The sequence below is a fragment of the Chanodichthys erythropterus genome, chromosome 21 (genome assembly GCF_024489055.1).
Source record: "Chanodichthys erythropterus isolate Z2021 chromosome 21, ASM2448905v1, whole genome shotgun sequence".
In the NCBI taxonomy this organism is placed as follows: domain Eukaryota; kingdom Metazoa; phylum Chordata; class Actinopteri; order Cypriniformes; family Xenocyprididae; genus Chanodichthys; species Chanodichthys erythropterus.
In genome coordinates, this window is record NC_090241.1 from 3672054 (window position 1) to 3696140 (window position 24087).

The window sequence follows — 24087 nt, forward strand, 5'->3', positions numbered from 1 at the left end:
AACACTCGCGCCACCGGCCTCGCGCCGTTCCCTCACGGCTCTCGCCCGCCCTGGTCGCCACAATGTTCAAAGCATTAGACAAGAGCAGGACGTCTGAATGTGCACAGCTGAATCATCAGACAAGGTAAGCAAGCAAGAACAATAGCAAAAAATGGCAGATGGAGCAATAATAACTGACATGATCCATGATATCATGATATTTTTAGTGATATTTGTAAATTGTCTTTCTAAATGTTTCGTTAGCATGTTGCTAATGTACTGTTAAATGTGGTTAAAGTTACCATCGTTTCTTACTGTATTCACGGAGACAAGAGCCGTCGCTATTTTCATTATTAAACACTTGCAGTCTGTATAATTCATAAACACAACTTCATTCTTTATAAATCTCTCCAACAGTGTAGCATTAGCCGTTAGCCACAGATCACAGCCTCAAACTCATTCAGAATCAAATGTAAACATCCAAATAAATACAATACTCACATAATCCGATGCATGCATGCAGTATGCATGACAAACACTTTGTAAAGATCCATTTTGAGGGTTATATTAGCTGTGTGAACTTTGTTTATGCACTGTTTAAGGAAAATTCAATTTTCAATTCGATGGCACCTTTAAAGCAGAACTCAGTAAGATTTGCGAAGCTCCCTCTACAGTTTCCTTCAGTGAATCACACTGTCGTAAATACTCCAAGTGCAGCTCTGGACTACAACGACTACAACGCTCACTAGTGCAGTAGTTTTGCAAATACAGTACAAGAAATCTCGATGGAGGTGGGTAATTTTCGAAATAGTATTATAAAGTCATAATATGTTTTTGAATTACGGTAAAAAATTGTCACTCTCACGTGAACGTGAACATGAGGCGAGATTGCGTCGGGTCGGCGCAGCTCATCTTGCAAGTGCTGTTTTCTGGCGTAGACGTGGTGCCAGAGGGGGTTAGTGCACGCCTCAAACACACCACTACAAGTCCATTAACCATCGTAAGGACTAAAAAAGTTACCTAGTTCTGCTTTAAAGAATCTAAAATGTAAAATAAAAATATGTTACACTTTATTTTAAGGTGCTCTTGTTAAACCAAGCACTGAGTAACATTAATTAACATTTACATACTATATTATTAGGATTTGGTTTAGAGTTAGTTGCTTGTAATTATGCATAATTTACTATAGTAAGTAAGTATACATGTTAGGGACAATAAAATAAAGTGTTACCTTAAAACAGCAGGCTCATAAATAAACAAAGAAGATAATAATATAATAAAAACACATGCAGTTTCCGAGTCGTGTTTTTAGAGCGTCACAATAAATCCATAATATCACAGCTGCACAAAAATTCGCAACACGCTGTGTAAACTACAAATACCAGCATGCAACGGAACAAAACATTGCCTCCCCCTCGACTCCTCAGCATGGCTTTTTGGCACTCCCCAGCGGGGGATTGGTGCTGAAAGGCTTCATTGTGTCGGGGATTGAATGGGGGAGTTTGCGTTTTGTCGAAGTCCGTCTGTTATCATCCACACAGCGCGGATTAACTGGCCTGCCCGAGTCCGAGCCATGCGCGTTATCATGCCGCAAACCTCCAGCGGTGCATTTATTGTGCATGATACAGATAAACGCGCCCAGCTTCAGAGCCGCTGCCGTTGAGTGAGCGATGCTCAACAGCTCCGAAAAATGAGCGGAGGGCCCGACAGATACGGATTAACAATGTAGGGATGCTATTGTCGAAGTCTCTCATCTGATACAGAGCTCTGCGGGTTTGCATCGATGGAGAGGGCGTCTAGTCACCTATAAAAGCCTGCTTATCTGTTTTTTACCTCTTTATTACATTTTGGAGCTGAATACGTTTTTCGAACGGGTTTACCGTCGCTGGGCATCAGACAAAAAAACAAACAACAAAAAAAAAAACATGGGGAACGCTGAAAGTATGGATGCTCAGCTCACAGATTTCAGGGCGAGGGGCAACAAACCCCCTAAACTGCCCATGCCGGACCCGGCCGAACTGGAGGAGAGATTTGCAATCGCACTGGTAATTTTCACTTCTATCCTGAAAGGCATATCGATGTAATTGTATCATGTGCACTACTAGTATGGAAGCTGGCAGCCCACGCCAGCACACACGCCTCTATTGTGTGCGGTTGGCAGTGTGCAATGCTTTGATGCTGTTTGCGCGTGCATGTTTGCTACTAATTGCAGGCGCGCGGCCCTTTATTGTGGAATCCTTTGGGTTTTTCATCTGTTTTAGCGTCATCAGAACTGTGCCTATTCTTTCATATTGCGGTGATTATGCATTGATGCATGATTCAAGGAGTCTGTCCTTAATCCAGTCATCGCAGCGTGCTCTTGTAGGCCACTCTATTCCCTGCATTTGCTTTTAAATAGGATTGTTTTTAGGACCAAGAACCCGTGTGGCATGAAAAGTAATCGCACTTATTTAGATACAGATAAAGCTACAATGCCAGTTGTTGGTTGATATTACAGCCATTGGCACAACCTGTCTGATTGTTGTCTGTGATGGGGTCAGTTTGCATGAATGGCTCTTCAAGATAATGCTATCTATTCAGTGATATTATTCTCTCATCAAGATCCAGCTTGCAGTCTATTAAAATTACATTTGGAGTGCATGGTACAAATTTCCCCCCCAGAGACCCTAAATTTCCCCTCAGAGATCTTTGACTTTGATCATGACCTGTTTTTTCATGAATATTATCTGGTCCTGTTCATGTGATTTGATTAATGTGACTACTCAAAACCGCATTCTTCTGAGAAGCTTTACATGTGAAGTTCTCAAGGGTCTTTAATCAATGCACTTAGAATAGATCATCTGTTAGTTATCTCCCTGATTTGATTTTCACGTCGTCTGCCAAACAGACACATGTCATTTGCTTGCATTAGAGAGCTGCTCTCAGAACAGGCGAGATCTAATCAGTGCATGGAGGATCCAAGTCTGCGAATCAGTCGCTTCATGCCATGTGTGCAGCATCATGCATGTGTGTGGGCATGTCTGTCTGTCTGTTTGTGTCTGTGAGAGGAGAAATGGAGCAGGGGGTGTGAATGCAAATCGGTAAATGCTGCCTCGTTTTCACAGATTTGCATCACAAATTGTGTCCCAACAGAGTTGTCTTTTGCTGCCCAAGTCTCTTCACCCTCTTCCACATGTTGGGCATTGTTCGTGTGTTTTCATTTGACGCTTTGATTTCCACTGGAATCTGTGCTATTCTCTTATTAATTATTGAATCAAATTTGGGCTTGGCTTATTATTCCCAAGATATGATGAACTTAGTTTCAGTTGGGTGTCTTTGATGGACTTAAATGTAATTTAAATTCATGCAGTTAATTAAGGTGATGCTATCAATCCATTATATTACTTAATATTTGTACAAAATTATTATTGGGGCTTTCGCGCCGGAGGAACTTTTTCATATAGTTCTTATCAGGGTTGGTACCAAGTTGGTACTGAAATTTGAAAAATGTGACTGGCATTTCCCCCTAGCATTTTGAGCGCTGTTGAGCGGATTCTTAAACACCTCTGATTGACCATTGTGTTCACGTGCTCAACAGATATGTCTATGATTGGCTACAATGATCAACACATGTTGTAAATGGACATATTTGATGCTCTTCACTGTGCGCTTGCACAGATACACACAGGAGAGTTTGAAAGTTGACATATTAGTGATGCGCTGATGGACGCCTGCTTTCAAACTCTCCTGTGTGTATCTGTGTAAGCGCTCGGTGAAGAGCGTCAAATATGTCCATTTACAACATGTGTTGATCATTGTAGCCAATCACAGACACATGAACAGAATGGCCAATCAGAGGTGTTTAAGAATCTGATCAACAGCACTCAAAATGCTTGGAGGAAATGCTGGTATTGTCACATTTTTCAAATTTCAGTACTGAAGTTGGTACTTTTGACAACCATACTTCATATAACTATATAAAAGTACCAGCTTTTTGGCGTCTTTGCACCGCAGGAACAGGGAATGATTTTAGTTAAAGGAACTTCTTTTGGGGGGCTAAATTAGCTTCTACTTCAGAGTAGGGTCTAACCCAGCAGTTGACGTAAATGCACATTGATTTTCCAAACGCATGCCATACGAAACACTTTTAAAGGTGCCTTAGAATTAAAAATTTTATTTACCTTGGCATAGTTAAATAACAAAAGTTCAGTACATGGAAATGACATACATTGAATTTCAAACTCCATTGCTTCCTCCTTCTTATATAAATCTCATTTGTTTAAAAGACGTCAAGAACAGGCGAATCTCAACATAACACCGACTGTTATGCAACAGTTGGGATCATTAATATGTACACCCCCAATATTTGCATATGCCAGCCCATGTTCAAGGCATTACACAAGAGCAGCCAGTATTAACGTCTGGATCTGTGCACAGCTGAATCATCAGACTAGGTAAGCGAAAAATGGCAGATGGAGCAATAATAACTGACATGATTTGTGATATCATGATATTTTTAGTGATATTTGTAAATTGTCTTTCTAAATATTTCGTTAGCATGTTGCTAATGTACTGTTAAATGTGGTTAAAGTTACCATCGTTTCTTACTGTATTCACGGAGACAAGAGCCGTCATTGTAGCATTAGCCGTTAGCCACAGAGCACTATCAAACTCATTCAGAATCAAATGTAAACATCCAAATAAATACAATACTCACATAATCCAATGTATGCATGCAGCATGCATGACGAACACTTTGTAAAGATCCATTTTGAGGGTTATATTAGCTGTGTGAACTTTGTTTATGCAATGATAGAGTCGAGAGCTCGGGAGGGGGCGGAGAGCGCAAGCAATTAAAGGGGCCTCAGCCTGAATTGCCGCATTTCTAATTATGCCCCGAAATAGGCAGTTAAAAAAAATTAATAAAAAAAAAATCTATGGGGTATTTTGAGCTGAAACTTCACAGACACATTCAGGGGACACCTTAGACTTATATTACATCTTTTAAAAAAAACGTTTGATGGCACCTTTTAAAAAGACCTGTAAACACACAGTTTACATTTACTTCACGAACATGGAAAACAATGATAGATGGACTGACGCCAAAGTCCAGGCACTTCTCATGGCATCCTCCAGATGTTGATGTTGTTGAATGCCACGTTTAAATCACATCGCTGTCTGCCGGCTTACGTTCCTACTGGCGGTGCAAATACAACCAGGAAAATGGCACTAGGGAAAAATTTAGTTCTCGGGGGAATGCCCTAGGGGCTAGTTCCTATAACTGAGTTCCTATTAACTCATTTCATACTGGGATTCCTTTCCAAAATCTACATGTCTTCAGAAAGCACTGGCATTTTGATTAAATTCTTTTTTTTCATGCTCATGATTTTCTGTATGAAGCTACAGAGGGGAATGTGGCTGTTTTGAAGATATTTAAGCAGTTTAGACTGAAACCAGTTACAGAGAATTGGATGAAATAGTAAATGGTTTATCCACTGCTGGTGACTTGGTGTTTTTGAACAACCTGTAAAGAAAAGTTGGTGTCTCAGGAATTTCAAAAACTATCTGTTTAGCTTTTCATCACTTGTGGTTTTGATGAACATGGTATGCAAAGAATGACTTCACGTGCATGATAAGAAGAATGTTAACTCTTCTCTCTTTCTTCCTCAGAACTCTATGAACCTTCCTCCGGATAAAGTGAGGCTCCTTAGACAGTATGACAATGAAAAAAAATGGGAGCTGATATGTGATCAGGTGAGAGAGTCTGTCTGTTTGCATGCTTTCTGCAAAAAAGCGTCCCTGAAAAGCCAGAAAGCAATTTTACAGAAGTGCTATATAACCATATCTTAATAGTCAGAGCTTGTTACAACAGTTTTTTTTTTCTTTTTTATTGTAAATTGTAGTCTTGATTATAGCAAATATTAACATTATAAAGCCTACCTCATATTTGATACGCAACTTTCTATGGCCTTTAAATTATCAACATGTTTAAAACTTTGCTGAAAAACCTGTTATACCCATAACACGTCATCTGTCGTCTGATTGATGTTGGCAAGTAAAAGTTTTTTTTTTTTGTTTAATTCTAAAAATGTCCTCTTTCAGGTTGTGGTGCACTTGTTTTTTGCTGTGAAATCTTTACTGATTTTTTTTTTTTTAAGCTAAACTGATTTTTTTAAAATAATAAGTTTTATGTTGTTAGTAATCTTTCAAGATGAACACTTAATGGACTGAACTGTGTTTTAAAAAATGGGTGGGAAAATACCATTACTATGTTCAGAAATCAATTTCAGTAGTACATTGTTTAATTTTATCAACATAGAAGTCATGTTTACTATAATCTACTATAATACAATATATTGTTCCGATATTCTTCACGTCAGTGAATAAATACATAGATTGGCATGAAATGCTCGTGTGGTGGTACAACTTTTGTTAAAGGTCCCGTTCTTCGTGATCCCATGTTTCAAACTTTAGTTAGTGTGTAATGTTGTTGTTAGAGTATAAATAAAATCTGTAAAATTTTAAAGCTCAAAGTTCAATGCCAAGCGAGATATTTTATTTAACAGAAGTCGCCTACATCGAATGGCCAGTTTGGACTACATCCCTCTACTTCCTTCTTTAATGACGTCACTAAAACCGTTTTTTGACTAACCTCCGCCCACAGGAATACACAAGAGTTGCGTTTGTAGAGTGTGTTTGTCGCCATGTCGTCGAAACGCTGTTATTTTCATCCCGCAGTCCAATCACCGGGTCTGATTCCGGCTCAAATTGATAGGGTAAAATTAAAGACATGTTTACAATAACACTGAGCGTATGCATCTCCACGTTATGGTAAGAGGCGTGACCTTTCCGGGCAAGGAGCGCTAAGCTGCTGTTGAATCACAACACAGGAACCGCTGGCACAATCAGAACTCGTTACGTATTTCTGAAGGAGGGACTTCATAGAACAAGGAAGTCATCAGCCCGTTTTTATGACAGTGGAAACAGCGGTATACAGATAAGTACATTATGTGAAAAATACTGTGTTTTTTTACACGTGAAACATGAACACATGTTATATTGCACACTATAAACACAATCAAAGCTTCAAAAAAACATGGAAAACGGGACCTTTAAGCATGTCGGAGAGGTTCTGGGTTCTAATCCACCCTTGTAGTATTTTTTTTTTCTCATTAAAACCAAACATGTTCATCAGTGATTGTATGTTTAGAGCATGGACATGTTTGTGTGCATTTTGTTTTGTGATTTCACCAAAACATATAGAGTCTCCGCAATGGCGTAAAAAGTGTCAAGAGAGCACAGTTGATTACAACAGCAACGAACACTCAGCAAGATTTAAAAACACAACAGTGCCAGATTGCCTCTTATTTAACAAACAAACAAAATGAATGCTCTGCCAATCAGCTGGAGAGGTTTCATTTGCATTTGGTACATCTGTGCCACGAGATGTTTCAAAAAGTGGTGGGTACAATATTGACCCTGGCAAAAAGGGGTGGGGACATGTCCCACCTGTCCCATCTGCAAGTTATGCCTATGATCAAATATGATACATCAAACTCTTGAGGAATGTTTATTTGTACATTTGCCCCCACAATAGAAGCTACAGAGCTTTTTGATCATTTGAATCCATCTTACAAAGACATTATTGGGAGCTATAGAGCATCTCATGAAAGTAGTCTGCTATACTTCTAAAGATCTCAGTGATTTACATTACAAGCTGTCTGAATTTCATCTTACTTTTTTGGCCTTTAAAAATCAGAAAAGCACCATATTGCAATTTTTTTAAAAAAAAATTTAAATGCTCAAGTATGAGCTTCATATTCTACTATATCATACTGTATGAGCCATAAAAGCCTGATGGATCAAATATGATACTCAACAAAAAGAAAAATTCTGCTCCAATAAACTGCTCCATTTCAGAAAATAAAAATTGGACCTTTATTTCAGGCTTTACATTCAAAATGTAAAAGTGACAGCTTGTGTGCATGACCGCCTAAACCCCTTTGACTTAAAAATATTGGTAACACTTTAGTTTAGGGTCCAATTCTCACTATTAATTAGTTGCTTATTAGCATGCATATTACTAGGTGTTACGGTTTGGTGGTGTAGAGATGAGGCAGATACGGATTTCCACTATAATAGTGTATTTTAATGAACACAGGCGAGGAGAAACCAACATACACAGTAACTAACATTCAAGACGGACGAGGAGTGAAGGGAGTGAGTGCAATATAAAGGGAGTGCTAACAATAGAGTCCAGGTGCAGGTGATGAGTGATGATGAGGAACTGACGAGGGAAGTGAGTGCAGGTGTGGAGAACAGGAGGATTCTGGGAAATGGAGTCCAGGGAAACAAGGGATCTGTAACAGTACCTCCCCCTCCCGGTAGGCGCGTCCTCGCGCCGTAGATGTAACAACCGGGAGGGGGGCGGGCGCCCTGGAGACCTCAAACCGGAGTAGGGGGAGGAGTAGACTGGAGTGGAGGAGCCGAAGGCGGCCATGGCGGGTCAGGTGCAGCGGGCAGACATGGCGGGTCAGGTGCAGCGGGCCGCCATGGCGGGTCAGGAGCTGACGTCCTCACGCCGTCAAGCCCAGTCGGCGCAGAAGGACCGGCGGGAGATGGCGGAATCTATGGCTCCGCCGACCGAAGCGCAGCCGGGGCTCCAGAAGGCCGCAGTTGAACACAGACGACAGACAACAAAGTGAACACCAGGGGGAGTGAGGAAGCCAACTGGAAACGAGGGACGGAGCGGAGACGGAGGAGTGCAGTCCAGAGGGGAAGGCAGGCTGACGAGGGACCAAGGTGTGAACGGGGGCAGGATGGAGACTTGTGAGGCTGGAGGACTGATGGGCAACGGTGGAGCAGAGGGAGGTTGGAGCCAGGGTGTAGGTAATCGCCCAGAGGTCCGAGGTGGAGATCTGGGCGAGGGGGCTTGAGGAGGAGATGCAGTGCATACATAAAAGGATGGAGGTGGGAGAGGGAGGCAGGGAGGGAAAACAGTCTTTGGGCTGGCAGGTACAAAAACACAGCTCATAATAGGGGTAGCTGGCTCGGCGGCGGCTGGAGCGGCTGACTCGGCGGCGGCTGAGACTGGCGCGGCTTGCTCGGCGGCGGCTGAGACTGGCGCGGCTTGCTCGGCGGCGGAGACTGGCGCGGCTTGCTCGGCGGCGGAGACTGGCGCGGCTTGCTCGGCGGCGGAGACTGGCGCGGCTTGCTCGGCGGCGGAGACTGGCGCGGCTTGCTCGGCGGCGGAGACTGGCGCGGCTTGCTCGGCGGCGGAGACTGGCGCGGCTTGCTCGGCGGCGGAGACTGGCGCGGCTTGCTCGGCGGCGGAGACTGGCGCGGCTTGCTCGGCGGCGGAGACTGGCGCGGCTTGCTCGGCGGCGGAGACTGGCGCGGCTTGCTCGGCGGCGGAGACTGGCGCGGCTTGCTCGGCGGCGGAGACTGGCGCGGCTTGCTCGGCGGCGGAGACTGGGGTTGAGGACCATTTCATCCCCTCAAATACAATTAAAATCCCCACAGGCACTGGAGCTGGCTCTGTGGGGACTGGAGCTGGCTCTGAAGATGCTGGAGCGGGCTCTGGAGACACTGGAGCGGGCTCTGGAGACACTGGAGCGGGCTCTGGAGACACTGGAGCGCAGGAGACTGGAGAACGCTCGCCCTTCTTCCTCTTCCTCCGTTTACTGGGCCCAGTAGAGGAATGTGGGTACAGCATGGGGCAGGCAGGGAGTTTGCTGGAGGTGTATGCGGAGGAAGCCGGAGGTTGACTGACTGGCCCGGCCAACCGTGTTTCTGGATGGACTGGACGACAACACTGATCCTGAACCTCTTCTACAAAGAATTTGGAGCCATTTAACCACAAAATTAAATTGATAGTTTCGCTTAAGGAGAAACAAAAAACAGGTTCATCAAAACGGATAGTGTCGTCATCCAATCCATCCAAAAACAGGGAGATCAAAACTCCTTCAGGCCAGTCAGACACATAAGCAAGCTCAACGAACTCCTCCACATACCTCTCCAGCGAACGTCCTACCTGCAGGAGCCCGATAAGGCGATCGCTGGCTGTCAGGGTGAGAGGCGTTGGAGGAGCTGGATCCAGGGAGCTGGGGAAAGTCTCCTTTTTTGTTTTTTTTTTGTTTTTTCTGTGGAAATCCAACGTCTTTGGTCCGTCTTTCTGTTATGGTATGGTGGTGTAGAGATGAGGCAGATACGGATTTCCACAATAATGGTGTATTTTAATGAACACAGGCGAGGAGAAACCAACATACACAGTAACTAACATTAAAGACGGACCAGGAGTGAAGGGAGTGAGTGCAATATAAAGGGAGTGCTAACAATAGAGTCCAGGTGCAGGTGATGAGTGATGATGAGGAACTGACGAGGGAAGTGAGTGCAGGTGTGGAGAACAGGAGGATTCTGGGAAATGGAGTCCAGGGAAACAAGGGATCTGTAACACTTGGATATTTGCTGTTTATTAGTACTTAAAAAAAGCACATATTAATGCCTTATTCTGCATGATCATATTCTACATCCCTTAATCCTACCCAATACATAAAACTTAACTACCTTACCAATTATTAATAAGCAGTAAGTAGGAGTTTATCGAGACAAAAGTCATAGATAATAGTCAGTAAACAGTGAGAATTGGACCCTAATCTAAAGTGAGGCCAAAATAGTGCAATATAATGTCTGTAGTATAATGTCAAAGTTCCAGTTACCGGGTATACAATGTTCAGTGCAATGTTGTAATGTTTGATGTTTTTAATGTGATCACAAGAACCTTTGTGGAAAGATCTTTTTTTAGTCTGACCAAGTGTTCTGTTGTGGTTTCTTGGGTTTTTATTTAGTGGAAATAAGAGAAGAGACACTTGTGATCTGGTCAACCGATTATATAAACAACCACTGGACTATATTTGAGATCTCTTGTTTCTCTCCCCACATCCTGACTATGGGACTATTTTCAAGGAGACCTCTTTAAACTTTGTAGTTGTTAGCATACTTTTCTGTAAGAATGATTTAAGTAAATCAAATATCTTTTTTGGTTTATCTATGACAGAAAGCATATTTAATTATCCGTCGATGTTTATAAAGTTGGTTAAATATCATTTTTGTTGTATTTCCTGTAAGTCTGCAACACTTTAAATTGATCCAAGCTGAAAATGAGTGCAGATATATAATCATCCTGAAGTGTATATACACAGAGGAAAGTTCCTTTGTCATTACAGCGCCACTAAATAAACAGATTCTTTATTAATACATTCTCTCTACATCCACCCTATCTTGTCACCATGGCTACACTGACGTAAGAGAAGCAGAGCATGGCTGACTCTGGAAATATATGTTGAGGTGAAAGCGTGTGAAATGCCTGCTGTCTAAATAATGAATGATCATATCTCAGTGATTTCCATGATGATTTCAAGACTGAAATGTGGTTCAGAAGTGATTGGGTGAAAGTGAGACTCCTGAATGTTTGGGAATTAGATCAGAGGATAACTGAACAGAAGAGGAGGTTTGCTTAGTAAATGTTTAATGTTGAAGTTGGGGAGGGGTTTGAACTTGCTTCAAGAGGAGTGTTAAATATAAATAATAGAAATAAAGCATCATTTGTGTGTCTAACAGGAGCGCTTCCAAGTGAAGAATCCTCCCCATACATATATCCAGAAGCTCAGAAGCTTTCTAGACCCTGCCGTCACCAGGAAGGTGAGTTACACACGCTGCCTCTATGACTTTTCATCTGCCGTATTAATAGACCACTAAGATTTAAAGATCTAGCCTGGAAAAGTTTCAGATTCAAACTCTGCAAAGGGTGATCATCATTGTGCACTTGTATAGCATGTATGACGTGTGTGTGTAAAGATGCCTTAAATGAATAATGTATGCAAATAAATCAAGAGTATATGTAGAAGGGCAATAGCTACAAAGAGAAATGTCTCCTGCATATTTTACAGCTGCATCTAAGCTGCCAGGGGCCAGTTGCATAAACATAGCTATTATGTTAAGACTGTGTCTTAAGAACTAGTATGACCTACTAGTTAGTTAGGGGAAACCAGTCTTACCAGTAGGACTAGGTGATTTTCCTGATTTATTTATTATTTTTTTTCCCCCAGTTAATTCGAATTTAATGTTTTGCCATGATTTCATTATTTTTCAAATCAGGAAATCATGGTTTTGAATAAAAATGTTAGCAAACGTTACCATTAGACATGTTGATAATTCATCAATAATAACAGTTAAGACAAGAAAATGGTCCGACCTCATGATGGCTCGCCTGATTAACCGCTCTCGTGTGACGTAGACTAAGAAATGCATTATTGCATTGAAAAGACAAGACTCAGGCAGTGGAATGGGGGAAAAAAGTAAAGTTATTAGACATGAATTGTACTTTTTATTTTTTTTATTTTTTTTTATTTGAGCTCCGTTTCATGGGTGAGAACCAAAGACTATAGATGTATCTTTAAGTTTGTGTCTTTTGCAGTGTCACCCATGAAACATGGTGGTAAAGTTAAAAAAAAAGTTCAGCACACATTTAATAACTTTGCTTTTTTTGTTTTTCATTCCCTTGAAAGGGATTTTGGTGAGACGCTGCAAAAGATGCAAGACACGAGTGCAACAGCTAAACACGTCCGCCAAACATAAAAACAATACGAAAAATAGTGCAATGGAATGCAAAAACCTGTAAAGAACTACTACATGTTTGATATATTTAATGTTTGCATGATAGTGACAGGCTGAAAGGTGCTGTTATTTTTGTTTGTTTTTTTTTATTTGTTTTTTATAATGGATTTGCTGTTAATAATAGCCTATTACTGTTTTTATTTTTTTATTTTATATTATTTCTGAGTATGTAGGATATGTTTAAGTCATTCGTTTTACATCTACACCATGTTGATCACTTCAGGTGTGGTGCACAGGTAATAGAATTTTTTAACTAGATTGTTAATGAAGAGAATGTTACTTGCGTCATATTGTAGTTACGTTTTTTAAGTTAACTACAGTAGTCAACATTTGAAGTGGATCAAAACCTTTCATCAAAGTTGTCGTAAAGCCTTCTTAGGACAACTTTGAACTTTTTGATCCACTTCAAATGTTGACTACTATAGTTAAACATTAAAAAAAATTGAAATCGTGAATCGGTCAATCGTTCTTTTTTTTTTTGCCATATCGCTTAGTCCTGCAATCTACGTTTTTATTGCCACTGACTTAAAAAAAAAAAAAAAAAAAAAAGTTGCTGACAAATTGATGTCCAACTTTAAGACTAGTCTTTGGCAGTTTATGCAACCAGCCCCAGATCTTGCTAGAAAAACGGCAAACAAGAATAAGCCTTTAATAAACCGAAATAAATCCAAAGGTAACACTATATTTTAAGGTGACCTAGTTATATGCTATTACATGTACTTACTATAGTAATAACAGTAAATTATGCATAATTACAAGTAACTAACCCAAAACCAAACCCTAACTGTAACTCTATAGTGAGTACATTTAGTTAATTAATATTACTCAGTACTTATTTGAGTAAGTACAATGTATCTACGTCAACTTAAAATAAAATGTAACCGATCCAAATGCTTTATATTGAAAACGACCAGAATGTAACACTTTAGTTTAGGGTCCAATTTTCACTATTAACTAGTTGCTTTATTAGCATGCATATTACTAGGATATTGGCTGTTTATTAGTACTTATAAAGCACATATTAATGCCTTATTCTACATCACATAATCCTACCCCATACCTAAACTTAACCACTACAACAACTACCTTACTATTAATAAGCAGTAAATTAGGAGTTTGAGGCAAAAGTCATAGTTAATAGTTAAAGTGTACCCCAAACTAAAGTGTGACCAACCAAAATATTGCGACCCACACTTGCCCACTTTAATAACTCCATAAACTAGATTGCTTTACGAACCAAACTCAGACAACAAGCTCCAAAACACTTATAATAAGAGGCACATCTCAACACATCGACAGCGCACTACAAAGCAGCTTTCCAAGTGTAAACAAAACGCGACGCCTCTGTCGACGGAGCTCTAGGTAAATATGCACAACATAATCAGCCTTCGGTTGCTGTAATATTAATTTTGTCAAAAATAGCGGCTACCAAACATGAGACGTCAAAACATTCCTATGGTTACGACGGTGTCGATCACAATTTTGTGAATCAGTTGTTCCTAGGAAACTGACACTTCCACATTACAAATGAGTCTTATACATGAAAATACATACCTACCTATTTTAGGAAGGGGTTGCCTCACAAGGGGATCATCATATTTAGCATCAAAATGTTTAAAAGTCCAGAAGGGTCACATCTAACCTTATATGTAAATTGTTTCACACTGCGACTGGTTTTTGCAGCTGTCCACCCAAGCTAAGTACATATTTGCTCAGAAATGGACATTTCTTGCTATTTCTTCACAGAAGTTTAGGAGGCGAGTTCAGGAGTCGACTCAGGTGCTCAGAGAGCTGGAGATATCTCTTAGGACCAATCACATTGGGTGAGTCCAGTGAATTAATTTCATTTCAGGCCTGTGAAAGGTTTCTTTTGAGGCATTCAGTCGGGAAAAGGTTATTAAATGTTTTGTTCTTTTCTTAGGTGGGTGAGAGAGTTTCTCAATGAGGAGAATAAAGGGCTTGATGTGCTGGTGGAGTACCTGTCTTTTGCCCAGTATGCTGTCACGTAAGTAGTTATTATCAATTTTGTCTTTACTGCTGTTTTTTGTTTTCTTTTAACTTTTTATGTTTGGTTTAAGCTTTCTACTTCCTTCCCAGAACACTCTCAGAACACCTTGAAATTGTCACAACAGTCGACTGTTGATGCTGAAATCATGTTGCCTCACTGCTGGGTCACAGTTGCTTCTGACAAATGAAAGGGGGTGATGAATTAAATAAGTGCCTCATTCAGCAGTGACAGAGGGTTTGATGGATGGGAATGTGCAAGGTGTATTTTGAGATCAGTGTGAAAGCAAAATAGAACACAGTTACAATAATTTCATCATCTTGTGATATGATTGTTTAGTTTTAAGATGCCATGTAAGTATAAAAGTTAATTTTGCCACATAGTATTTTTCATAATATTTACCAGTTAATAAGTAGTTAAAGGCAATATTGCTGAAAGTGTGGGTTGATGCCGAGCCAGGGCTGGATCCGGGCATGACAGGGTCTACTGAAACTCGGCATGGGTGTCCACATACTCTCGACTATCTGTTTAGCCAGGCTTATATTTAAATCCCCATAGTCCACTTCTAATCCTGCTGCATTTATTCTGTAGGCTGGGAACTATTGATCCTTTCTTTATTAGAAGCACTACTTCCATTACTTAGGATAGTGTTTCTCAACTCAGGACCAACCTCCTAGAATGTTTTATATGTCTCTCTATTCAACACACTAAGAACCTGATGAGTTGAATCAGGTGTTTTAATTCGTGAGGCATCAAAAACACTAGCTTTGTTTAGAGATCATGAAATCATTCCGATTAATGAACATAGTGTTTACATGAACGCTAAATAAAGTGATCAGGTTGATGTGCACATGGAGTCAAACCAAAATTTATTCAGACACCTTGAACATTTCATTCATTAATACAGTTTATTCAATATAGTTTAAAAAAGGGGTAACAAAATATGACAAGATCTCCAAGTTAAACTGTCAGAAAAAAATAATCTTAATTATGTCAGATAACACTTAAGCAAAACATGGTCAGGTCAAAGTGTCTGAATCATTTTTGGTTCCAATTTTTTTTTAATTAATTTTACTGCTAGTTCACTGTATGAAGAATATTTGGGTATACTATGTCACAGTTTACTTTATTTTGCTATCCTTACTTACATAAATGAACTATAGTGTCCTGCACCCACAAGTAAAAACATATCAAAAATATAAAAAATGTCGAATAATTTTTGTTTTGACTGTATCTACACTACCGTTCAAAAGTTCGGGATCGGTAAGATTTTTAATGTCTTTAAAAGAAGTTTCGTCTGCTCACCAAGGGTGCATTTATTTAATTAAAAATACAGTAAAATCAGTAATATTGTGAAATATTATTACAATTTAAAATAACTGTTTTCTATTTGAAAATATTTGAAAATGTAATTTATTCCTGTGATGCAAAGCTGAATTTTCACCATCATTACTCCAGTCTTATTTATATATATATATATATTGTGAAAAATAATATTTGTGTACAATATTTTTTTTTCAGGATTCTTTGATGAATAGAGTTCAAAAGAACAGTGTTTATTTGAAATATAATCTTTTGTAACATTATAAATGTCTTTACTGCCACTTTTGATTAATTTAATGCATCTTTGCTAAATAAAATTATTAATTTCTTTAATTTCTTTAAAAAAAAAAGAAAATTCTTACTGACCCCAAACTTTTGAACGGTAGTGTATAATGCAGAAGCTTTGTATTTCAGATAAATGCTGTTCTTTTGAACTTTCTATTCATCAAGGAATCCTGAAAAAAAAAAAAAAAAAGTATACAACTTTTTTCAACATTGATAATAATAAGAAATGTTTCTTGAGCAGCAAATCAGCATATCAGAATGATTTCTGAAGGATCATGTGACACTGAAGACTGGAGAAATGATGTTGAAAATTCAGCTTTGCATCACAGGAATAAATTACTTTGTGAAATATATTCAAATAGAAAACAGTTATTTTAAATTATATTAATATTTCACACTATTACTGTTTTTACTGTATTTTTAATTAAATAAATGCAATCTTGGTGAGCAGACAAAACTTCTTTTAAAAATATTAAAAATCTTACAGATCGCAAACTTTTGAACGGTAGTGTGACAAACTTCAAATAGGATTTGATCTTTTGAAACGTACACTGCACAAATATACAGTTTCCCTTTTTCTTTTTTTTTAAAAACAGACATATTCATCTAGGCCTATTTCAGGACATTAACAACAACAGCAGCTTGTTCCGTGTGTCATGTCATCACGCCATTTCTGTGTCATTGCACGTGCGCAGAACTTTCCAGTTTTCGGTTTTCAATGATCAAGTGTTCTCGAATGGATTAGAAAAGGTTTAAACCACCTTTTACAATCCGAATGAAAGTTAAATCAAATTTATTCCAATTGTGACTTTTTTTCCAATTCTGACTGTGCTTCTAGTCCGATTACAAACAGGGGTCCATGTAAACACAACTTCTGTGGTGTGTAAGTTGCCTCAAATGGAGCTGAGAAACAATGTCCTAAGATGCAGGAGAAGAAAAGAAATTGAAGTAATGTTAGTGCAGTTCTATGGGCCAGTTACATAAACAGCCACTATGTTAAGACTGTCTTAAAGGATTAGTCCACTTTTAAATACATTTTTCCTGATAATTTACTCTCCCCCATATCATCCAAGATGTTCATGTCTTTCTTTCTTCAGTCAAAAAGAAATTAAGGTTTTTGATGAAAACATTCCAGGATTATTCTCCTTATAGTGGACTTCAATGGCCTCCAGACGGTTGAAGGTCAAAATTACAGTTTCAGAGTAGCTTCAAAGGGCTTTAAACGATACCAGATGAGCAATAAGAGTCTTATCTAGAGAAACGATCTGTCATTTTCTAAATAAATACAACTGTATATGCTTTATATAAACAGATTATATAAAACGTATTCTTCAAAAAGCTTACACTGTATTTCCTACCCTTTCCTATTCTACTTACGGAATGAACACGGCACCAGTTCCGTTTTTTTCCGTAAGTAGAATAGGAAGGCGTAGGACATACAGCGTAAGCTTTGTGAAGAATACGGAAAGCAGGAGGAACATGCAAGGCGATCATCTGGAATGTTTACAAAACTTAATTTCTTTTCAACTGAAGAAAGAAAGACATGTACATCTTGGATGACATGGGGGTGAGTAAATTATCAGGAAATTTTTATTGGAAAGTGGACTAATCCTTTAAGAACTTGATAAACCAGCAGTTAACCCAGGGGTAATCAGTCTTACTTTTTGTATTCAAGTTAGACCAATCTACCTGTCTATTCTACTGACTTTAAAAAGTTATGACCAGTTATAATAGTTATAAAAAAAATTAGATTACTAACTTGTAATTGATTTAAAATGACAAAAGAGTGATTTAAAGGTGCCCTAGAATCAAAAATTGAATTTATCTTGGCATAGTTGAATAACAAGAGTTCAGTACATGGAAATGACATACAGTGAGTCTCAAACTCCATTGTTTCCTCCTCCTTATATAAATCTCATTTGTTTAAAAGACCTCCGAAGAACAGGCGAATCTCAACATAACACCGACTGTTACGTAACAGTCAGGATCATTAATATATACGCCCCCAATATTTGCATATGCCAGCCCATGTTCAAGGCATTACACAAGGGCAGCCAGTATTAACGTCTGGATCTGTGCACAGCTGAATCATCAGACTAGGTAAGCAAGCAAGAACAATAGCGAAAAATGGCAGATGGAGCAATAATAACTGACATGATCCATGATATCATGATATTTTTGGTGATATTTGTAAATTGTCTTTATAAATATTTAGTTAGCATGTTGCTAATGTACTGTTAAATGTGGTTAAAGATACCATCGTTTCTCACTGTATTCATGGATATTATTTTCATTATTAAACACTTGCAGTCTGTATAATGCATAAACACAACTTCATTCTTTATAAATCTCTCCAACAGTGTAGCATTAGCCATTAGCCACAGAGCATATAGCCTCAAACTCATTCAGAATCAAATGTAAACATCCAAATAAATACAATACTCACAGGAATCGATGCATGCATGCAGCATGCATGACGAACATCTTGTAAAGATCCATTTGAGGGTTATATTAGCTGTGTGAACTTTGTTTATGCACTGTTTTATAGTTGAGAGCTCGGGAGGGCAGGGAGCGCGAGATTTAAAGGGGCCGAAGACTGAATTGGTGCATAGTTAATGATGCCCCAAAATAGGCAGTTAAAAAAATTAATTAAAAAAAATCTATGGGGTATTTTGAGCTGAAACTTCACAGACACATTCAGGGGACACCTTAGATTTATATTACATCTTTTGAAAAGACGTTCTTAAAAACCACTCCTTTTGAACAGCCTCAAGGTTCTATTTTAGGATGTTTTCCTTATATATGCCCCTTCAAGTGATATTAGCAGTAAAATACAACGGATTTCGGAAGATGAAAGTCATTTGTTACCTTGACGGGTAACAAATAACTCCATTAACTAAGCATACTCTCTCAACGAGAAGTTGGGAGGACACAATGTTTTGTAGAACTTTTGACATAAACAAATTAAATATAGTTTGTGTATTGTTTATGCTTTAAACCGCACTCTTATTCTCTCTCAGGTTTGATGGAGATGTAACAGAGAGCACCACCGGTGAGATTTCCGTGGAGACCCCCTGGAGCAGGTCTATAGAAGATCTCCATGGTGACAGTAATCTACCATCACCTGTTAGCGGCAGCAGCATACCACGATCCACACGGCACTCCTTAAGGTAGACGAACGCAAACAAACACATCTGTGTTCATTTTGAAAATTGGAAAAGATTTTTACGAGACAGCCCTTAACGTTTTATTGCTATCTCAGGTCTAATACTTTGCCCAGTCGCAGAACTCTGAAGAACTCCCGTTTGGTGTGTAAAAAAGATGATGTTCATGTCTGCATCATGTGTCTCAGAGCTATTATGAACTACCAGGTAAGCAGATTATGAAAGAATTTAATTTTTGTTTTGTTCAGCTGGTTTTTCAGCTTTATTTGAATCTCTTTTTGTTTTTCTCTTGTCTTATTCTTATCACTCATTCTTTGTCTGAAGTATGGCTTCAACATGGTCATGTCCCACCCCCATGCTGTCAATGAAATTGCTCTGAGCCTTAACAACAAAAACCCCAGGTAACACCACACACACACACACACACACACACACACACACACACACACACACACACACACACACACACACACACACACACACACACACACACACACACACACACACACACACACACACACACACACACACACACACACACACACACACAAACAAACAAGTATTATAACGGTTTCTCTTAACCAGTATATATATGAAGATTTCTTCATTGCACTCCAGTTTCTGTGTTTAAACCTCTCAAATGGTTGATGAAAACTCTCTTATCTGTCAAGGCTTTCATCCAAACCGTTAAGCTATTACATTTGATCAAAGACCTTTTTTGGAAGGGGTGTTCTTTGGAAACTTTAGCTATAAATAGCCGAATTGTCTGTCATTTGTGCTGATTAAGGTCAATAGGAGATAACGGTTTGTAACTGAGACTGTTCCCAAAGACTGTGATACAGAATCTTTTTAAAGCCATTAAACAAAACTTTTATGAATAGTCCCTTGTTTAGGTGGGATAATTCCTCTGTAATTTGCCAACCGTAAAACCAATAGGATCACTTGACCTGCCCCTTGGAGATTTCTTGATTGGTTGTATTTGGAATCTTTAATTTTTCTTTGGAATGTTTTATCAGAGTTTGTAGTATTTTGTGCAGCCAGGTTTGGTTTCTTGATGTAAGTGTCCTTTTGTCTTCGTTGTGCAGGACCAAAGCCCTGGTTCTGGAGCTTCTAGCTGCTGTGTGTTTGGTCAGAGGAGGACATGAGATCATCCTTGCTGCATTTGACCATTTCAAAGAGGTAAGAAAGATCATTTATGCATTCCATTTATTTCACTCTGATGCGCATTTAAATTGTTGTTGTTTTTTTTATCATAATAACCATAGCCGTCATATTTTTATGGTTAGTAATACTGATATTGCATTGAATAATTTCTTTGTCTCAAAACTGGCTGTAAAATATTTAATCAATTAATCTGATACATTTTATGTAGTTAATGCATTCTGTTTATTTTAAAGTAGTGCTGTCAGAATTGGCACGTTAACACGTGCAATTAAATTTTCAGTTTAACGTGTTAAAAATATTTAACACAATTAATGCAGCATCCATTTTTTCGATCATAATTTGGCTAGCAGTACAAGACAAATGAGAATGTGCCGTCTGTGAATGTCGTGGCATGTGATGTGACACACACGACCCGTGTGCACAGAAAGATGTGCGCCAGTATCGAGTTCTGTTTCGCGCTTGAACAAACAATAACACACAGAATTATGCCAAAATGTCAATTTTGTGGAGTATCCTCATAAGAGCAGTCTTAAATGAGTTAATAACATCTTAAATGAACTTAAAGAGTTGTGAGAAAATGAGATGTGTCAGATCCGCGTCACATTCGGCAGCGGCAGCTCTTAAAGTGACAGCAGCCTAATAAACCAGTTGCTGTGATGATGTCTGACATTAATGTTCATCAAAGAACAAAACAGAGAAAACTGTAGCTTTAATAAGGAATAATCTATATTTAATTTATAATTTGTGCAGTGAAGACTGTAAAGTGTTTGTTAACTTTATTCAATTTCTGTCTGTTAGACAGATAGGAAGGCCACAGGTAAATCTAACATTTATTATAATGGGTTTATTTGAAGATTGTTTTAAGTTCACTTACATTTAAAAGTTATTTTTAAGATTTTAAGTTTTTGCTGTTGCTGAAATTGATAGCTTTCAGTTATACTGTAATGTTGAATGTCTATAATTAATGTTTAAAAAAAAAAATCATAGAGACATCAGTAGCAGTATCAGTGAAACTGGCCTTGATTCATAAAAAGATGCCATTAAACAAATATTTAAAATATACTGTCTAAGTTGTTTCTACATTTATTTGGAGAGTAACTGTGAAATTATTACAATATAAAAATATTAAAAACTCAAATAATTTTAATCGTGATTAAAAAATGTGCAATTAATTCATTTTTTTTAATCAATTGACAGCACTATTTTAAAGAAAAGAAAACAAATTAATGTTTAATTATTGGGTTTGAAAGCAGCAAAAATAAACATTCTCAAACAGCACAGGAAATGCAATAATGAAAATCTGCAATAATCAATCAAATGATCTAATCTTACATATGATTTCACTCATGAATGATATTTTCATTAAGCTTCAATAATTGCATTTCAAAATAAAAACAAAGGAGATTACTATGCATTCATTATAAAATGAACATTACAGATATTTAATAAATCATATGTTTTAACATGGAACTTCTACAAAATGATTCAAAAGAACAAACGCAGTGTTTTTTCCTGTGTGATATTAAAATATAACCTGTGTCTTCTCAGGTATGCTCTGAATCCCAAAGGTTTGAGAAATTGATGGAACACTTCAAAAATGAAGACAACAATATTGATTTCATGGTGGGTCTATATTACAGAGTCCTTCCTCTGTCCTCTGGAGTGCCTTTTAAACTGACATGCTTTCACCACTACTGATGTCATATCTCATCATTATTCCCTGTTCGTGACTCAGGTGGCGTGCATGCAGTTCATCAATATAGTGGTGCACTCAGTAGAGGACATGAACTTCAGAGTTCATCTCCAGTACGACTTCACCAAGCTTGCTTTGGATGACTACCTAGAGGTATGAAACTGCTCAAAGTATATTCTCTTTACGCTCGCTCAGAAACTCATGTCCGCTGTCTCTGGGGTGTGTTTTTGTGCACAGAGGCTGAAGCACACTGAGAGTGATAAACTCAAAGTGCAGATCCAGGCATACTTGGATAACCTGTTTGATGTGGGGACGCTTCTAGAAGACGCAGAGACCAAAAACGCTGCCCTTGAACGTGTGGAGGAACTGGAGGAGAATCTCTCGCATGTGAGTGAAAGCACAAACACCATCCTTTTGTCTTTGTCTTTTCTGGAACTGATTCCTCATTTACATGAATTGAGTCATGACATGAGTTCATTTTTGGTTTTTAACCCTTGTGCATCCTTATGGACTTTATTTATTTATTTTTTTTAAGTTTGCCTGTGTTAATGCCAACTGCATAAATTTTGGCACAGATGTGTATTTTTATTGGAATTTATTGGAATTTTACTATTTCACCCTCATTTCCTTTAATAAATCTGTTTTACACTAGGTACACGAAATAGTTCCACTCAGGACCTTAAGGACAACAATATCCCCTTGAAACCCATTAAAATGGGATTTTTTAATCCCAGAGCCATTTAACTATAAAAATGATGTAATCTTTGTTAACAGGCTTTCATTCTGTTGGCAAGGCTTTAAAATATTTATTTTTAAACCAAATGGTACCATTTTCTCAGATTTGGCATATAAAGCAAATACTCACTTTATTCCAGTTTTCTGCTTATGTTTATTATGGAGCCAATTGGGTAAATTATGCAGCTATAATTGTGTGGGTGTGTTGGTGTGGATGTTAGAGTGTGTGTAATAAAAAAATGTGTGTAATATTTAAGAGAGAAAAACTCTACTGTACTGCAAATCACAAATCCAAACACTGTGTGTACCAGTGGAGCTTTGCTGGCATCTAATGGAGAAAGTTTGGTACTGCGCCCAAACAAAATCTTACTGAAAGCTCATTTTTTGAGATATCAACCTCAAATTTGGAACACAACTTGTTTAGATTTATGGATTTGATTTTCTTGCAGTTTTAGAGTTCATCATGTTTCATAAAATATGTATTTTAAAATGTTAAAATATTTTATTTTAACATTTTCATAAACTTTAAAAAACGTTTTTCTTTTTTTCACTTTTTAAACTTTTTTACTTCAACAATAATCAGCCAAAGGTCTTCTTTAAAATGAGACCAAACTTAAGTTTGTGCTCACAAGATTTTTATGACAGTTTTTGGACATTTTTGTACTCAATGGACCTATATGTAACTTTTTTTAATTGACACACAAGGGTTAAATCTTCTAACTTTAGCTGAACTTCATAATTATCAGCACAGTTTATATACACAGTTAATAATGCTGTTCTTATCTGAATGCTGCAGCATCTTTCCTCTCTTTCCCATCTCATTCTGTCAATTTTTTCATGTTTGCAGATGGCCGACAAACTCTTAGAAACAGAGAATGAGGCCATGTCTAAAATCGTGGAGCTTGAGAAGCAGTTGATGCAGAAGAACAAAGAGTTGGATACCGTCCGGGTCAGTATCACACCACCAGTTTGGATCTCATCAAATGGTTTATAACAACCTGTTATACTACATTTTACATTTGCAACAAATTTGAATAATACGAAACCATTGGATGAACAGGTCTGTCAATTTAACCCATTCATTT

General features: G+C 38.2%; 1 protein-coding gene across 1 annotated transcript in view; it reads left to right on the forward strand.

Annotated features, from left to right (window-relative positions):
- The first annotated feature begins 1904 nt into the window (after positions 1-1904).
- Positions 1905-24087, forward strand: part of fmnl2b (formin-like 2b) — a 40533-nt gene continuing 18350 nt past the window's right edge. Inside the window, exons 1-13 of the mRNA XM_067373284.1 lie at positions 1905-2024; positions 5629-5712; positions 11578-11658; positions 14380-14456; positions 14555-14638; positions 19267-19416; positions 19509-19617; positions 19735-19811; positions 20496-20589; positions 22123-22197; positions 22310-22420; positions 22505-22654; positions 23850-23951. Of these exons, the coding sequence (XP_067229385.1) occupies positions 1905-2024; positions 5629-5712; positions 11578-11658; positions 14380-14456; positions 14555-14638; positions 19267-19416; positions 19509-19617; positions 19735-19811; positions 20496-20589; positions 22123-22197; positions 22310-22420; positions 22505-22654; positions 23850-23951 (1314 nt within the window). The remainder of the gene's footprint in view (positions 2025-5628; positions 5713-11577; positions 11659-14379; positions 14457-14554; positions 14639-19266; positions 19417-19508; positions 19618-19734; positions 19812-20495; positions 20590-22122; positions 22198-22309; positions 22421-22504; positions 22655-23849; positions 23952-24087) is intronic.